Genomic DNA, 16,886 nt, shown 5'->3' on the forward strand with positions numbered 1-16,886 from the left:
CATTCTCTCAGCTTGGGCAGAAGACCGTTTCAGATGCTACGAAGCTCTTGTGCTTCACATTCTGCATGGGCCACCGCGAGTCCCCATCCAGCAGCCTCCTCACCCACATGCTGGATGAGGAAGTCGGCTCTGCCAGTCACTGTTACAGCACTTGATGAGTTCCCCCTCCTTGTGACCAAAGGGTAAATGCTTTTCCAAAATAAGGGCATTTCAAACCATCTCAGTTTGAACCTTTGTGCACTGAAAAATGCCTATCAAGCCATGAACCTGAAGGGGGGATTTCTGCTGAGAAAGGCCTTTGGCTCGCTGACCGCAGGGTGAGCACAACTGAAGTTTTAAAGCCCTTAACACCAAGGCCACTGGCCCAGCAAACTTCCAGGATGGGGCATATAGACTTCTAAGGTCTTTTTAAAGATTAAATATTTCTTTGTGTGTGTTTGCAGTGGGAAGGAAATGTCTGAGTCTGGAACTAAGCAGCCAGATATGGAAACGTAGCAGGATTCTGGTGTGCAACAGTATAGGGATGGGGTTCAGAGTGAGACAGAACTAATTTAATTTTAATCTCAGTCTACATCTCGGGATCCAAAGTAAGCTCTAAAATTAATTTTCTCTAGCAATGCTGTCACTAAAGGGAAAGTAAAAGAATGGAGGTCTGTTTACCCAAACGATGACATGGCTCAGATCTTCCCCAGATACTTCTAAAAATGCATCTTTTCCACTGCAGAGCCAAAATTCGAGAAATATATACCCACCCCACCCCCCGCCCGCCCCAGTCCTCCTGAAAGAGAGCAGCCCCTGCGCTGCCGGCCGGTCTGCCACGGCCTTTCACTGGATGGACACAGCACCTGCCCATGAATGGGGAAGTATAAAGTGTTGAAAGCCTTAACCTTGAAGAGCCCCATTCTGATACTAAAAGGCGCATTCACTTTAGTTTTTGCCTCGAAACACTTCGGCGCTCTCCCACACCCCAGCTGCCCCGGGCCGCTGCTGCCTGGGGGCGCGCTCCCGGCCGGCTGCGCAGCGCTGCGCAGGGCCGCCCCGCCCCCCCGCCATGCCCGCGCGCACGGCGCGAACACGCGCCACACGTCGCCCCGGCCAGTCTCCAGTTCTCCGTTTGGCTTCTCCCCGGTCACCGAGGCCCGGCAGCGGCCGCCCCTGCCGCGCCTGCAGCCCGGCCGGCGGCGCACGGCGGCCGCCCACCTCCGCCCGCCCCCCGATCACGACAGCCGCAGCGGAGGCGGGCGCTGCCGCCGGCCCGCGGCCCCTGCCGCCCCGGCCCGCCCCGCGAAAGCCCGGCCCCTGCCCCGGCCCCGCGGCGAGGGGTGCCGCCGCCTGACGGCCCCTCGGCTCTGTTTAGTGCCGCTTCCCCCCGGCGGCGGCCGGGGCAGCGGGCGCGGGCAGCTGGGCCGGGCCGCCGTGGGGGGGCGGCGAGCGCCGTGAGGGGAGAGCCCCGCCGCCCTCGCCCCGTACTTACGAGAGGGCAGTGGGGAGCTACACCGGGCGCCCGGGTGCCCGCCGAGCCTGCGCGGGGAGCACCATCTTTGTTGAAGGCAAGAGAGCTTCGCCGGAAGCCGCCGCCGCCGCCCTGCTGCGGGCCGGCTGAGGAAGGGCCGCCGCCGCCGGCCCCGCTGAGGACGGGGCGGGCGCGCGCGCCGCGGCCGCCATGTCAGCTATGGGCAGCGAGGCAGGGCGCCCCCGCAGGTCGGGGCGCGGAGCTGCGTCCCACCCGCCTCCCGGCCGGGAAGGTGGGCCTCGGGGCGGGGGACGCGGGCGGGTCTGCAGCGGGTCTGCGGGGGCGGGGGGGGCGCAGGCAGCGCGGAGCCCCCGGCCGCGGCGGCACTGGCTGGAGCTCGCGCGGGGGCGCCCGGCAAGGGGGCGGCCACCGGGGGCAGGGCGGCCACCGGCGGGCAGGGCGGCCACCGGCGGGCAGGGCGGCCACCGGCGGGCAGCCGGCCCCGCGCCAGCTCGGCCACCGCCGGCGGGAGAGGGGCCGCGGCGGGGACCCCCTGCTGTGGGGCGAGCGGGATGCGGCTCCTGCCCGGCAGCGCGGAGGACCCGCTGCGCTCTCAGCCTCTGGGCGGTGCGAATTTTTTTCGATAGTGGAGGAGTCGTGTCCAAAATTAAATTGGAAATTACGAAAAATTGGAGTTTTCGTGACATTAGAAGGAGCTGATCTCATTACTTTCTAGGGATACTGGTTCCTGTTTGCAAGTGTATGCTAAACCATACATCGTCCAGGTGCTGGCATCATCTTACCAAACACGCATTAATACTATATCGAATACTATGTATATTTAGCTTCATTACTTACATCTGTACAGCCTGAAAACGAAGAACTTTCACAGATGAAAACCATTTAGTAAAGTAAGATCCAGCCTGTGTCTACCGCAGCCCTATGCATATCCTCATAACTGTATTCATCTGTTACTGAATAGAAAAACATCTCTTTCAGGTCATTTTGTGCAAACATTGGAAACCAAAGTACAGCAGGAGAGAGAAAACTGCAATTCACAGAGCTATAACAATGAGACAGTGTGGTTTCCTATCACATAGCATCGAAGAACTTTTTTCCATCTTTACGTAGGTGCCAAGTGTCACCCGGGCTTGAGCAGTTTGGCTGTTTTCAGTTGGGATCCCAAGAGCAATGAAGGGGAGGGGGGGGATGGGAAATCAAACAAAAACAGATCCTGCAGAGCTGGAACGTGCTACCTTGAAGCTGCAGGCAACCACAGCTAGGAAAAGCAGGAGAGATGGTTGGGGCAGCTGCTGCTAGAAATGTTGCCACCGTGTGAATCCCATTTGTACAGTCAGGTTAGACTAATCATACAGATTTAAGGGTATTTGGAAGATTCAAGGGTGTTTGGAAGTTGTGTTATGGAAACCTTTACGTGCCTTTCCTAGGTACTGCACCCAGGAAATGTTTGCCATGGAAAAATATAACAAAGTATTATTGGTAGAGCTGAGATACTACGTATGCTTAACATGATGTTTATCTACAAGATTTTGCATTAAGATACACATATAAGTCACACTCTGAAAGCTTAGATCATTTTCCTTTGATTTTCATGTGGCTGACAAACACAACAAAGTTGAGAATTTATGTGGATGCAGAATGTAAATTGCAGTCTTAAAGGCAAAGTTTGTATGCTGGATTTAAGAAATGTGTAAAAAATTATGTACATTTATTATGTGGCCAACTTCTGCAGAGGTGCTACTTATTTGGCAATTGTAAAGAAGTTTTTGGTTTAATTGGCATAACACACTTATCTAGGATTATTTCCAGGCAATAAATTTGATACAAGGGGTTTAAATTGCTTTTGAATAATTGATAAATAGTATCTTATTCCAGTACATCTTTCAAACCAAGGTAAATGTTTTTGTCTCAGGAACACATGTTAGTCTTCTAGGAACACAGACATAAAAAAATTAAATACTCCTATGAGTTGTTCCAGAGCGATGCATTAACATATTTATTATGACCTTGACAACACTGGAAACCACACAAGTAAGTCATCATCAGTAACTGTAAGACAAGAAGCATGCTGCTGTTATAGCCAAAGTACAGCTGAGGTGGTTTTAAATTTTCATGTCATGGATAGTCTGTAATACTGGTTGTGAGAAAATACAACACAAACTGGCACCAGGGAGCAGGGAACACCACAATCCATCTATATGATTATACCTCAGCACAGCGCTGTACAGCTACTGCAAGTTTCCTTTCTCAGCTTCTTGTATTTGTGATTGCCGGGGTTTTTTTTTTCTTCAGTCACGATCTAAGGAACTGTATTATGTCTGGAGTCAGACTGACCAGACTTGGAGACTTTTAAAATACCACGTCATTGTAATCCTGACAGCTGCATTTAATTGTAGATAATGTGCCTACATTTTAAAATAGAACATGAAGACGAGCAGTTACATCACTTGCATTTACTGTATCTTTTTGCCAGATGACACAATTAGGATTATTTATTTTGTACTGTCCAAGAATATCTTAGAAAGTTAGCAAAACATATGGATATGCACAGAGCAACTCTGGTTCCCACTGAAGTAAATGGTAGCAGTTGCACATGCAGCTTTTAGTCACATCTTTGCTTGCAGTCTGAACAGAGATGCAAAGAGGGAAAGCAGTGAAAGATAACAGGTAAGCCTAGGAAGGAAGAGTATGACAGCAATGGTCCAAGTTTGATTAAAGGGAAAAATCTGGTGTTTCCTTTTCCTTCCACTAGTTTATAACTAGTGCTGCAAATTCACTAGTGGAAACTGTAAATGTGCTACTGGTATTTTGGATTCATCTTTAGCAGTGCACCCCAGGTGTTGATTATACTCTGCAGTTATGGATAAAGATGCACACAGGTAATACTTTTAAGTCCAAGGAGAGAAACCCTTAACCTTTTCAGTCCAGTTCTGTTTGGGCTCAGCCCTGACTAAAGTTCTTCCAGTTCAGTTCTGGCCTGAGTTCAACAAAACTACAGAAGGATGGTTTGGTTCTGTTCCAGTTTTAGGGACAAATACGTATCTCTATATATCTGTCATTGAGGCAGTTTGGGTTCAGCTCAGCTCCCCACTAACTCTGCTTAAATCTCAAAGCTAACCATGTAGCTTAAAAAAGTATTTCTAGACTTCGTTGATCAACGGACCACGGTCAGTCCTGCACATCAGTATCATCAGACTTTTAGAGTTAAAGCCTTGTTCTCTTTGGTTCTGTGGACTGGGGAATCACCGGTGGTCATCAAGCCACTCTTTTTGAGGACTTCTGAGTTCAGGGTAGCAAGTCCAAATCTGTAGGAATGAAGCTAAGCAGCATGTCTTCTGACAATGCTATTCTTTTTACATGAGGGTTATTCCAGGTCAGAATACCAGATTTTTAAATTTACCATACACTTTTTTAAAGCTCACTTAAAAGTCTCAAATCTTTTTAGAAACTCTGGCAAGTATAATGAGATATTTTTTTAAAAAAAAGCTTTTGAGAGAATCCTTTATGCTAATTAGAGTCAAGCTGTATCCTAGCATGTATGTATTTCTTTGTTTTCTACAGACTAATTTGTTTCTGCTGATAACAAGAGCCAAATTGTGTTTTTAAAACCAGTGCAAGCAGATTTAATCTATTAAGACTATGCTGTTTTCAATTGTCTGTAGGACAGCATTCCAACTTTAAGGACAAAAGAAAAGAAATATGAGCCTCTAGATTTGTTTATTAAAAACACATCTAATTGGTTAAATCTCTCACAAAACCTCTGAAATGAAGATGGAAAAAAAAGAAACATATATTATATGGTTGCCTGTCATTTTTAGAAAGAACAACAAAGAAAACATTTCTTAATGTGATGTATCCCAAAAACACTGTTAAAATACAAGTAAGGGTGGCCCAAACTCGGTGGTCTGAAGACCAGATGAGGGTCTTGCAAGACATTGCCATCCACCACCATCCCAGGCAATAATCCTTTCCTCCCGCTCTCCCCATCCTCCTCACTATGGTCCCCATTGCACTCCCCTTCACGAGCGTGGGCCTCCCTAATGCCGACATCCAGGTCTCCTGCGCCAGCCACCAAAAACCAGGCTGATGCCAAGGAAGGAAAGGGTTTGGTGCGGAGGCGTTGCCCAACTTGTAGACCGAGCTTGGGTGTGCGGCGCTGGGTGCCGGCAGGGTTTGAGGGGACTGGACTGTGGGTTGGGAGGGGGTATCGCTCTGCTCTTCAGGTGACATTTGCTACTCCAAAAGTGGTTCCTTATCAGTCCTGAGAAAAGATGACAGGCAGCACTGAAGTGCATCACCGAAGGGATCAGCCCCTGGCCTGCCGCTTAGATCATGACTTCCCATTCATTTAAATAATAAAGGCTTGAAATTAAATGCAGTTCGAAGAGAGCAATGAATATAAAATGTAGGTGACACATGACAAACTTCCTTAAAAGTATTATTTTATTAAAAGGCATGTCCAGCATATAGGTAAAATATAGCAGAGAAAGTTCCAAAACATCATAAACCGTGGGGTTTGAAGTGGCCGTGTAGTGTCTATACATTTACATTTGTTTCAATAATAAAAATAAGTGTTTATTAGCAGTACTGCAGTGAATTAATTACTTTGATACAAATAATCTCTAGCCAAAAGTTGAATGCAGAATAGTTATAAGAAAGAAGCAGGCATCAAATGTGACACTTTTATGTTCATTCCAGGAAAAAAAAAAAAAAAATCTCTGCAATGAATGGTAATAAACCCCCTGCAATTAATATTTGCAAAATGTGACTCAGTATTTCTCCAAATTTTTAGTCAATTTTCGTTAAAAATATGAATTAACCTAGTTCTCTGGTTTTTAAGTTTAATTTAAAGATGCTTTGAGGAGACATGAAATACTGCAAGCCTCTAAATATTTACTCCAGATATCTGAAACACTTTTTTAAATATAAAGCAACCATTTTAATAATGTGAGAACAAACAGAAAATTCACCAATCATCCTGAAAATCAAAGATTGACAAATAAGTAAAAGGAATGTAAGATTTAAGTCTGAAACCTTTTCACAAAACCAACTTATTTTGTTTGCAAATTACAGCATATGAAATGGTTGTCTAGCATTTTAGATAAAAGACTGAAAGGCTGGTTTAGGAGAAGAGTAACTACTGCTTTTTGTAATCTGTTTCTTTCCCGGGCTTTGAACTGGACAAACTCATGTACAGTACCTATATTTTTAAAGGTTCTTACTTTCAGGTTAAGCCTTTCTGGAGCTAGTAATGATTCATGGAAAGTTTTTACAGGTAGCCTAGCAAGAGGTTTGTCACTGGTTATACTTTTTCCATATGTCCTGTTTTCAAACAAAAAATATGCTTTGATTAAAAATCCACTTACTCTATTTTGTTCCCTTTCAAAATGAAACCTGCCTGCATGTATGGTTACAGTGGGTTAGTTAAGCAGCCCGCAGTAGGCACTGCATCTTCCATCAGGGGAGTTAAACATACAGATTTCCAGAAAGCAGTTACCTTCTTGCAAGCAGTTTGCCTTGCAGACAACACACATCTGAAGCGCATCAGCTCACAAAGGAGCTGCGATGCTACTTCCACTGCAATCCAGTTAGACAAGAACCTTAATTTCCTAACTTTATTTTCTTTTCTCTTCCTAGCAATGCAGCCAGTCAAAGATATTACCATCATTGCAGCTGAAGTTCCCATCAATGTTAGTTGAAATATAAGTGACTTTTCACCCCACGCTGATAAATTACAAAATGTAAAGTCCACTGGCCACTTTACAGATGGGTAAATTGCAGCGAATATAGGCTCAGTCTTGTTTAATGCTGCTCTAAAGAAAATGAACGGGCTGAAAAGCCCATAAACAATAATAGTTGATCCACAACTTACTCTGCCCTCCAGACTGTGTCAAGCAGCGTGCTAGGCAAGAAAAAAGCAAATGTGTGATGTCTGTAATACAGGTGTCCAGAGCAATCCCTCAAAATGGAGATTCTCCCTGAGACACAGTGGGTGTGGGTACAGAGATTCAGGGGAACAGAACCTATTTCAGGGCTGCAACCTAAAGAGAGACGATTAAATTGTAACAACACATTTTGGAAAAGGATTTTACAGCTTTCAACTATCAGTCGTGGAACTGTTTCTTATATAATTCTTGTTATCAAGCCTGATCCAAATAACCTTAATAAAGTCAAAAAAAGGATTTGCATTGGACTTTGAATCTTTTCCTGCATTTAACACACCTCTGCACTTACTATTTATTAACTGACAATGCACCAAATTGCAAGCCTCAGCGATGAAACATCAGTTATAGAGCAATTTGACTGAAAACAAAAGGATTTACTTACATAAACCCTGCCTGCCAGTGAAAGAAAAATTAAAGCAGGAACATTGAATTTGGATTTTTTAAAATTTATTTTGTTCTTTGCAGCACTCAGCACTAAACTTTTCCTGGGTATTATCTGTTTGAACTTTTTCCTACTAAATGTCAGCTTGTTCCTTAGGCTAATATAAATGGCTTTTGCTCCTGCATTTTATTCCTCCTTAATACCACAGAAAGTAATGGTATTATTTTGGTATTTCAGTTCCTGGAGAGTTAATGGCTCCAAATCTGGAAGGAAACAAAACACAGGTGCAATCCTTTTTGTAAATAGGATTTACGTAGAATAAAATCCACAATTTATCAGGCAGGTGAAACACCATAATCATGATGATACGTTTCTACATTTCCCTAAGCTTTTTCAGAGGGACAGGCTACTTCAAAGCCCTGTAGATAACCTGATTAATAAACACAGGTAATCCCTCCCCACTTTGGCAACCCTGGGACAGTACAGATTAATTATGCTATAAGCTTATTTTTTTTCCATGAAATTCAGTTATCTAGCCAGACTTTTTTTATATGTGGTTTCAGACTGTGCTGATACTAGTTACTCCCCTGGAACTTTGAGCTCTACTAATACACCTTTCAGCATCGAACTAGTCCTGATGGTCAGTTATTTGATATACCCTGTGAGAAGTGCTACCTGTCATAGGAGCTGCTGGCTTTTCTGTGTCCTTCCCCTTCAGTCCCTTCTCAGACACCAAAAGCCGGACACGTAATTCCTTCCTTAGCAAGCAGAATAGCTTCTCATCTGCTTTCCTGGCAGCTGAATTTTACCTAGCCTGTAGCATGCCCTCTGTCTAAGACAACAGGTAAGGACCAGCCATGGTCTGCGCTGATGCCCTTCACAGCCCCTGCCCTGGCAGCACCAACTTTGCCTCCCAGTTTCTTTGACTGGTCTTCAGCCTGTTGAAATTACCCAATTTCAGCAATACTGTGGCAAACCGCCATGTTGTTGTAAAGCGAGCTCAGACCCTGGTGACTGAAGTTATGTGTCGTGGAATGTTGTTTCCGGGCATTTTCAGTCATGCAAAGGGCTTAGCTAAATACTGCAACCTGCTGAAGTTAACACTAATAAAGAAGTGGTTTTCAGGAACTAGGCTGATATACCAAAGTAGCCTGTCATCCCCACTTCCTTTGTGTATACAGCACTACCAGCTCAGACCTTTCAAGTAATTTCTATTTATTCTACTTGGAAAGTTAGGGTTTATGTACCAAAAGTTTCCTTTATTGCTATAGTTTTTGAAAAATAAAAATTCTCCTTTCAACAGTGAAGTTTCTTACAATTCTTAAGAATCAGTAATACAACTTCTAGAATCCCTCAAGCCATTATTTTCTCTAGCAGTCAATATGAGACAACAAAGCCAGCAGAAGTTTTATTTTACTTTATTTTAAAAGACTCTTAGACACGACACCCACATCTAAAGGTATGTCTTCCCATTTCCATCACGTGTTTTGGCTTAAGAAGAACAAAGCCCTGACACCACTGGACTTAGTTTCTGCTAGATCTTAAGCCAAAGGAAAAAAAAACCCACAGGAATTTTTTCAGGAATACAAGAAAAAGCTCTTGAATAGAACATGTAGGTAAGTAAAGTTTTTCTACGAACTTTAACAAGGTAGTTTACCTACAGGAACACTTTGCTGAGACACAAGAGGTGGATAAGATATAGGAATTCATGCAGCTACAGAACCCCGTTCTTCCTATCGTATGTAGATTCTGTTTTCTTAAGGTGATGAGACTTAGTAACATCTCAGATTCTAAAGCTCCACAATTTTTAGTGAGGAGTAAGTTCTGGATTGTTTTAAGATACACAAATAAACCCATATTCTAGTGAACAATTTTCCCTTCTCACTTATAATTACATATTGTTTATCTAGAATGCAGTTACATAAAATATAATTAGGACAATACTGATGATATCAGATTAAAATAAAATTACTTCTAATGCATGGGGCACAGCTGCGTGGTTACATTCCCACTCTACCCACCCGTCTTGTACTTGAACCATTTTCTGTCTCTGGTGATAATGCTAGCAGCACAGAAATAGCCATACAACTAAAATGGAGCCATAGTTCACACTTCTTCTAGGTTTAGTCCTAAACTAAATACAATCACCAATTTAATTTTCATCATTCATCTTGCAGTTTCAGGTATTGGTTTTTTTTTTCCCAAGCATCACCTTCTAGGGTTGTTGGGTTCTCAGCTTTCCTTTAATTAAAATGAAGAGGTTTTCAGCAACTAACATTGCAGGTATAAGCTAGAAAATGTGAAACCTCAAGACTCAAAAATGAAAAGCCAAACCAACACGTGGGGTAAAAAAAAAAAGGCTTAGGATTAAAGTCCTTATCATGATTTTTGATTGACTCACGGGCATTGAAACTGTGAAACGGGCTTTACTGGACACTCTCTACTAGCAACTCAAGATGACATGTATCAGTTAGAAGCAATTTTTGGACTCTGAAGGGCCAGCAATTTAAAACTAGTCTGCCAACAAGCCACAACATCCATAAAGTTAAAAGAAAAAAAAAAAAAAAACCACCACCAAAAAAAAAAAAAGCACTGGAATGCTGGAACATTTTAAAAATGTTTGGACAACATGATTGTGCCTGAAAATTCACAAGGTCTACGTGCAAGATTTTTACACCACTGTAATCTAATCGTGCACTATCCTTAGATTTTTTGTACCAGAACAAGTCATTCCTCTGTGCCGCGTTAGAATGAAGCTGAGCTTTCAGCGAGCTATAGTGTGGTTTAGTTTTACTGGTGCAATGCATCAACCCTAGGGCTGGCATCCTAATGAGGACAAGAACTATGCTTTCATACGAAGAGGACTAGTTCCCCCTCCAGTCTGTTCAAAATATTGTTCACTACTTCCAGCACACCATAGCTACAGACCCTACTTCCCCTCACAGTAACTAATGCAAATGATACGAAGTATAAGTCAGTATAATAATATCATCTCAGGGTTTGCTGACTTGATTCCACATCACAGTAACTACTCTTGATTATTTGCAAGAATCAACACCTTTCACTTTGCTAGCACTCCTTGTCTTCAGGCTGCCGTTTGTCCTTGTGCTTTGGAGAACTGCGAACAAGAAGCCCGGTGAGCTGCCCTGCATCTGCCGCACGTTGTTCCTTAGAGCCTGGTTCTGCCGTGGGGTGTACCTGGCCTGTCACCACTTACAGCAGGCTGCCAGCAACGAGCCATGAATCATTTCTTACACGTACAACACGACTGTCTCATTGCAGCTCAAAGCTCTTCTCAATCTGCTTGTTCCAGCATTGGTATTCATGATTTTAAATCCCCAGGCCAGGGGCTAGCTGGAGGGAAATTATTTTAAAGGACCTTAGTATAACACGTTCACCGCTGAGACCCCAAGCTTATCACAGCGAAGTATCACCTTGGCTAAAAATGCCCAGTAGTAGAAGGTTAACGTCGCAGCAGCTTAGAGGGTTTCTTACTGTAACAAGTTATTCCGTATAGCAGCTATCTCATCTCAAGGTAGAGGTAGACTGAAGAACTGTAAGAAAACAGATTCATCAGAACAAAAAGTGTTCCCGGGAATACAGTTGTTTCACAGGCACTGTTCACGGGAAAAGCTCCGCAGCGTCAGGGTGGCAGATCCTAGCAAGACAGAAGAACCGTGTGATTATGATACATACCTGGACTACAAGAGCTGTTCTGGGATGGAAACCCGAGGGTGGTCACGGTGTTCTGTGAAAAACTTCCAACGATCTGCTACATTTTGGCAGAGCGTGGGGAGGAGGTGGGTGGGGGTGGGGTGAATGTTACATAACAAAGGCTTTTGTTTTGTTTTTCAGGAGAAAACTCCCCCCATTTCTATACTAAAGTTTGTATTAAAAACAGGGAAAGAGAATTGAAACTGTGGAGGAGGAGGAACAAAAGCCAGCTTTTCCACGGAGAGAACAACATACCAAGTATTTGCCATACCAAGGGACCATTCCCTCTGCCTCGAGTTCTTGGTGTGTCCCTTGTGTCAAGGGACAAGTGAATGACAAAACTGAGTGCGTAACACTGGGACTTCAGGTGCAACAGAGTAAGACAGCCAGTGCCCTAGAGCTTATGAGAAAGGACAGAGCATCTTGACAGTACTACAGAGCAGTTAAGTCACAAGGAAAACAAAGATTATTTTGTTTCCATTTCAGCCTGGGCAGGGCTAGATTACAGCAAGTCTTGACAGCCTTCCTTGTTCAAACACAGGTCAATTTGCTTTAATTAAAAAGTAAGCGAGGGAAAGAGTTAAAACTATGAAATTGTTGACTGAGGATGAATATATGTCCTTGTTTCTCTCTTTACTGCTCTCCTATTACTCTCATCCTGGATATTTCTTCTTTGAAATACTTTACGTTTAAACTGAGGAACAGGTACTGAGGGTCTTAGTCCCTTCTTGCCATTTGGAGGACTGCTGTAACAGAAAAAGCAATGTTGTGTGCTAATTAATACCTAACTACAGGAATTCAGCAGCCTCTAAGCCACTAATCTGTACATAATCCAGCTATACCTTTGAGCAGCAGCACAAGGCAAAGCAGTGGTATTCATCCTCACCAGTTCATGCACATTTATTTGAGTATTAGCTGTGAAACAATATAGGTTCGTAAGATCGGTTTCCTGAATAGCAGCAAATCCATACATACAAAGATTGGGAGATTATTGTGCAATTTGATTTACTTTATTGAATAATAGCCTGATAGCTACAATGGTGAACTAGAAGAAAAAGGAAAAAAAAGGAAAAACCCCCACCCAATCCCCTCCAACCCCATAAACCCCCCCATCATATTTCCCCATATTTTGGGAAACAAGCTGAAAAGAACATTCTACACTGTAGAAGACAGCTGTAACTGCTGATATCCATGTTCTGACATTGGAACTGAGCAACTGCAAGTCTGCAGCATCCTAAAGCCTCAACCAAAAAAGGCTTAATAGTAATAACATGGATATATCACCACTGGGAAGATGTTAACATGTTAAAGATTCTGGGATACCAATCTGGTATAATCAGCAACATACTGGGCTCCTGCGAAAGATGTGCATTTCTCCTGAAGGTCAGCTTTTAGAGAATTTTGAAAAACAGTGTTTTAAACTGATGACTTACAGTACTCCTTTACTTGCAGAAAAGCACAAGAATTATAGTTCAATAAAAACTGAATACATGATCACTTTTTTGACTGGATTTGATTAGTTGCATAACTTTGGCAAGGTTATCACAGTGTGATCCAGTTAAGCTTTCAGTATTATATGAACACCAGCACCAAATTAATTTTGGAATCAGACAACTGAGATACTTATGCACTCTCATAGGTCTCTGACCACTTCTGCAGTCTCTCCCGGTCCCACTTTTTCAGTTAGCATTTGATAGTGCAGTATTTCATGCCATTGACAAAGCAACACAATCTGGACAGATTCCTGGCTTCTCTCTCCTAGCAAGAATAGCACGCTACCTTGTTGAACCCCCGAGGATGCAAGCTGGGATTATTCTACATAAAGTCTCCCTTTGTGGCATCTGAAATAAAAACCTTTCCCCCAGAACTGCCACTGTTTTGACAGTGAATTCCATGCTGAGTTGTACAACTGATTGCTCAGTCTTTGGCTGATTTTAAGAACTGCATTTAAAAGTTACTCTACATTAGAGGCATTTAGAAAAGATATTTATACCTGGTATTGGTACTCTTTCAAGTACTCTTTTAGTCTCGTTGGTAATGGCAGCTCCCAGATCTGATTTGTACATTTGTTTATAGTTATTCTGCAGCGATGTTGCAGAGATGGAGCAGATGTATAGAGGGGTTTGTTCAAGTAAAGATGAACTGTTCCATTAGAAGGTGTTTCGGTTCTGTCCTTACACATAAGAACATAGTACTCAATCAAATGCACAACGCTGTTGAACTGTTTAAGTCTAGATCTGACACAAGTGATAGAGTCCAGTCTAAATTTGCCATCTTGATATTCTATACGCAAATTGGTCGGTCCCGCTGATGTTTTTACCGAAATAGTCAGTAGATACTCTGAATGTGAGCTATCCCTAACCAAGAAGGTCCCTTCGGGGGCATCCTGTAATCTCTCTTTGGCTTCAGCAACAGTCATGTTGCCCCAGTACCATCCTGTTAAAAGAGAGAAAGAAGGGGTTTGTTTATTCCTGTTTGTTAGTTTAAAAAGCTGGTCTTTGGCTGCTACACTTGTAATAACCCATTTCCTTTGTTGTTTGAAAGCTGAAGTCCTGCAGGCATTGTAAATTTTAATTTGCTATTTAAATTAATTTGCTTTACAATGTGTCTCGTTTTGACAGAGCCTTCCAGGTCACTGCTTACTTTCGTACCTATACATCCACACGCACAAACCTTCCTGCAGCGTCCTGCGAGGCTAACGCCGGAGCCGCCGACCTCACGGGCCGCCCCGACGGCGGCAGGGACGCGTCCCGTGGCTCCGCGCTACGCACACCCGGGGCGAGCGCTGCGGGCGCACGCTGGCAGCCCGCAAAAAGCCCGCTTTCGGTAACTCTAGGTAGGCTGTTGTTGAAATGAGCTTTGCCTAGCAATCGGAAGCAGAGAGGGGTAAAAAAAAAAACTTCGGCCGTGCGGCTGCGTTCGTAACGGGGAGGCGATGCAGACAAATGCCCTTCTCTACGCCCGTGGCCAAGCCCCGCGCCTTGCGGGGCCGGGCGAGCCGCCCCCACGTCGGCGAGGGGAGCGCAGGTATGCGGGGCCGAGGGGATGCGGCGGCGCCGCCGCCCGCTCCCAAAGCCGCGGCCGCCCCGGCCGGCGGCAGCGCCCGGCCCGCGATCCCGGGCTGCCGCCGGGGCGCGGCGCTGCTGCTGGCGGCGCTTTCGCTTCGGCCGCCGCAGCCCTCGGAAGGTCGGAGCCGCCGCCGCCCCTCGCCACCGCGGGGCCGCGACAAGCGTTGCCCTCCGCCCGCTTTCCCTCTCGGCCCGGCGGGGCTCCCTGCCGCGCCGCTCCGCCTCCCCCGGGACCGCGGCGCGAAGGGCGGCGGCGAGCCGGGCACCCCGGCGAGCGCCGCCGCCCCGGGCGCTCCTCTCTTCCCGGCCGGCCGGCCTTACCTGCCCGCCGCAGTTCCTCCATAGCCGCGGCCAGCTGCGCCGCCCCACGGGACTCCTCGGCAGCAGGCGCCGCCGCACCGGGGTGCCGCCAGCCCGCCCGGGAGCCCTCCGCACTCTCCAGGGACCCGGCGGAGCGCAGGGTCATGGGGGGCGGCGGCGGCCGGCGCGGCCCCGCTCGCACGCAGGTCGGGGACCGCCGGCGAGGAGAAGGCTCCGCTTCGCCGCCGCAGTGCTCAGCGCCGCACCGAGTGCATGGCCCCGGCCCCCGGCCCGGGCGCCGCCTGCGAGCGGAGAGAGAGCGTGGTTAGCGGCCAGCCCCGCGAGAGGCGCTCCCGACGCAGCCCGTGCGTTTCTGGCGCTCCCGGTTCGGAACTTCCCAGCATCCAGAGGAGGGACCCGAGGCGAGAGATCACCTCCCGGCGGAGCGGGGGAGGGACATCTCCTCCGCCCGCCGCCCAGCCTGCCCCCGGCTCCCCTCCGCCGGGGACGAGGCGGGAGGCGCCGGCCCGCCAAGGTGGTCTCGCTTTACTGCAAGGGCGAACCCGCTGATGCGCCGCTCTCTCGGCCGGGGTAGGCGAGCCCGGTCCGCAGCGCCAGGGGGTCGGCTGAGGAGGAAGGAGGTCGTGGGGGAGAGCCGAGCACGTAAAGGTACGAGTGGGGAGGGCTAGCCAAGGAGCACCGGCGCTGCCCGGGTTGCACGCTGCGGTGCACAGGAACGGTACGGTACGCCTTTCACTGAGGTCATGCGCCAAGTCATATCTCTAGGAAAGGGAGCCCGGCGTGGGCCGCGCTGCCGGGCTGGGGGGCTGCGAGCGAGCCTCTCCCGGGCTGCGGCGTGCCTGCGGGGCGGGTGCGCGGGCAGCGCTGGCTCCCGGGACTCGCTGGCCGCCTGGGTACGGGAAGGGGCAGCGCGGTGCAGGACGCGATGTATTTGGCGCGGGGCAGGTAGCGTGCTTTGCACGTTCCACTGAATGCCGGTACTATGAAAAAAAAATTATCTTTCTGCTCGGCTGAAGCGAACGGGAGGGGCAACAAGAGCCTCTCGCTCCGGGAACGACGTGAAGCCGGGCAGCGCCAGCGAGGGGGAGCCCAGCAGGCTTGGCCGGGGGCGGGGAGGGGGCTCACGGGAAGGAGCGGGACCCCCGCCGGCGCTCCCGAACCGGGCAGTCTCTGCCTCCAGGTGCGCGGCAGCCGCCAGGTGAGGGGTTACGCCGAGGTGGCTCCTCCCGTCACAAGTTCCACGCCGGAGCTCAGAAACTTTTCCGAATTAAACTCTAGAGGCAGCTGATAGGTTGCTCTGCCGGGTTTCTATCGCTACGTGCGCAGGCACACACGCGGCAACCTCCCGGCAAAGCCCATCCCCATCCCCTTCTCCCCCGCACAGGACCTCCGGCCGCCGGCTCGGGGACCGGGCACAGGTGCGCCTGTCGCCGGAGCGGCTGCGGGGCCGCCGGCCGCAAAGCCCCGAGCGCAGGTGAGCGCAGCCTTGCCGGGGCTGCCCGGGCGCGACCCCTTGTGAAGGGGAAGCGCCGGGAGCGCCTGGCCGCGGAGCGCCGCCGCCCGCGGGAGTTTGGCGGAGACGGAGAGTTTGCCAGGCGGTGGCAGCTAGCTGCAGCGGGGCGTCCCCCGGCAGAGAAGAGGGGCACGGCAGCAGCCTGCCTCCGGCTTCGGGGGAGCCTTCAGCCCGCCTGTCGGCGGCTCCGTCCCGGGAGCCGAGCGGCACGCTCCCTGCGCTCCCTACTCTCGAGAAGCGGCAGGACGCCGGGCGCAGGGAGGGGGACGATGGCAGAACTCACCCGGGCTCCGCGGGACGGGGCTGGGGCCGCTGGGGCCGCCGCCGCCGCCGCCGCCGCCTGGAGGTGGGGCGGTCAGGTTTTCGCTGCCGGCGGCGCTGAGGGGCCGGCGCGGTACAGCACCCGCCGCCGGAGAGAGGCGGCGGGGCTGCGCTCGGGCAGACAGACAGGCTGCCGCTGCCGGAGGAG

At 48.2% G+C, this 16,886-nt stretch overlaps 2 protein-coding genes across 6 annotated transcripts in view; both read right to left on the bottom strand.

The window, feature by feature from the left end:
• The window catches only part of CRADD (CASP2 and RIPK1 domain containing adaptor with death domain), an 89,954-nt gene extending 80,864 nt beyond the window's left edge, over positions 1 to 9,090 (bottom strand). For 4 of the 5 annotated variants that reach the window (XR_008822039.1, XM_056340054.1, XM_056340057.1 and 1 more), the window contains exon 1: positions 1,475 to 9,090. The gene's annotated coding sequence lies outside the window, so the exon portion shown is untranslated. The remainder of the gene's footprint in view (positions 1 to 1,474) is intronic. The other variant, XM_056340055.1, reaches the window with a different exon arrangement.
• A 4,287-nt stretch (positions 9,091 to 13,377) lies between these two features.
• SOCS2 (suppressor of cytokine signaling 2) lies at positions 13,378 to 16,873 on the bottom strand. The gene is made up of 3 exons (XM_056340058.1): positions 16,701 to 16,873; positions 14,905 to 15,185; positions 13,378 to 13,951 (listed from the first exon to the last, which is right to left on the bottom strand). Exons 2-3 carry the CDS (start codon positions 15,047 to 15,049, stop codon positions 13,503 to 13,505), a joined length of 594 nt encoding a protein of 197 aa, XP_056196033.1. The 5' UTR covers positions 15,050 to 15,185; positions 16,701 to 16,873; the 3' UTR covers positions 13,378 to 13,502.
• Between the last annotated feature and the right edge of the window lie 13 nt (positions 16,874 to 16,886).

Source organism: Falco biarmicus, chromosome 5 (assembly GCF_023638135.1).
Source record: "Falco biarmicus isolate bFalBia1 chromosome 5, bFalBia1.pri, whole genome shotgun sequence".
Lineage (NCBI taxonomy): Eukaryota > Metazoa > Chordata > Aves > Falconiformes > Falconidae > Falco > Falco biarmicus.

Bases quoted from the DNA above. Each gene is read 5' to 3' on its own strand.
- SOCS2 (XM_056340058.1), bottom strand. From the start codon at position 15,049: ATGACCCTGCGCTCCGCCGGGTCCCTGGAGAGTGCGGAGGGCTCCCGG. The intron at 13,952-14,904 runs GTAAGGCCGGCC...CTCTTTTAACAG, and splicing joins GGAGGAACTGCGGCGGGCAG to GATGGTACTGGGGCAACATG.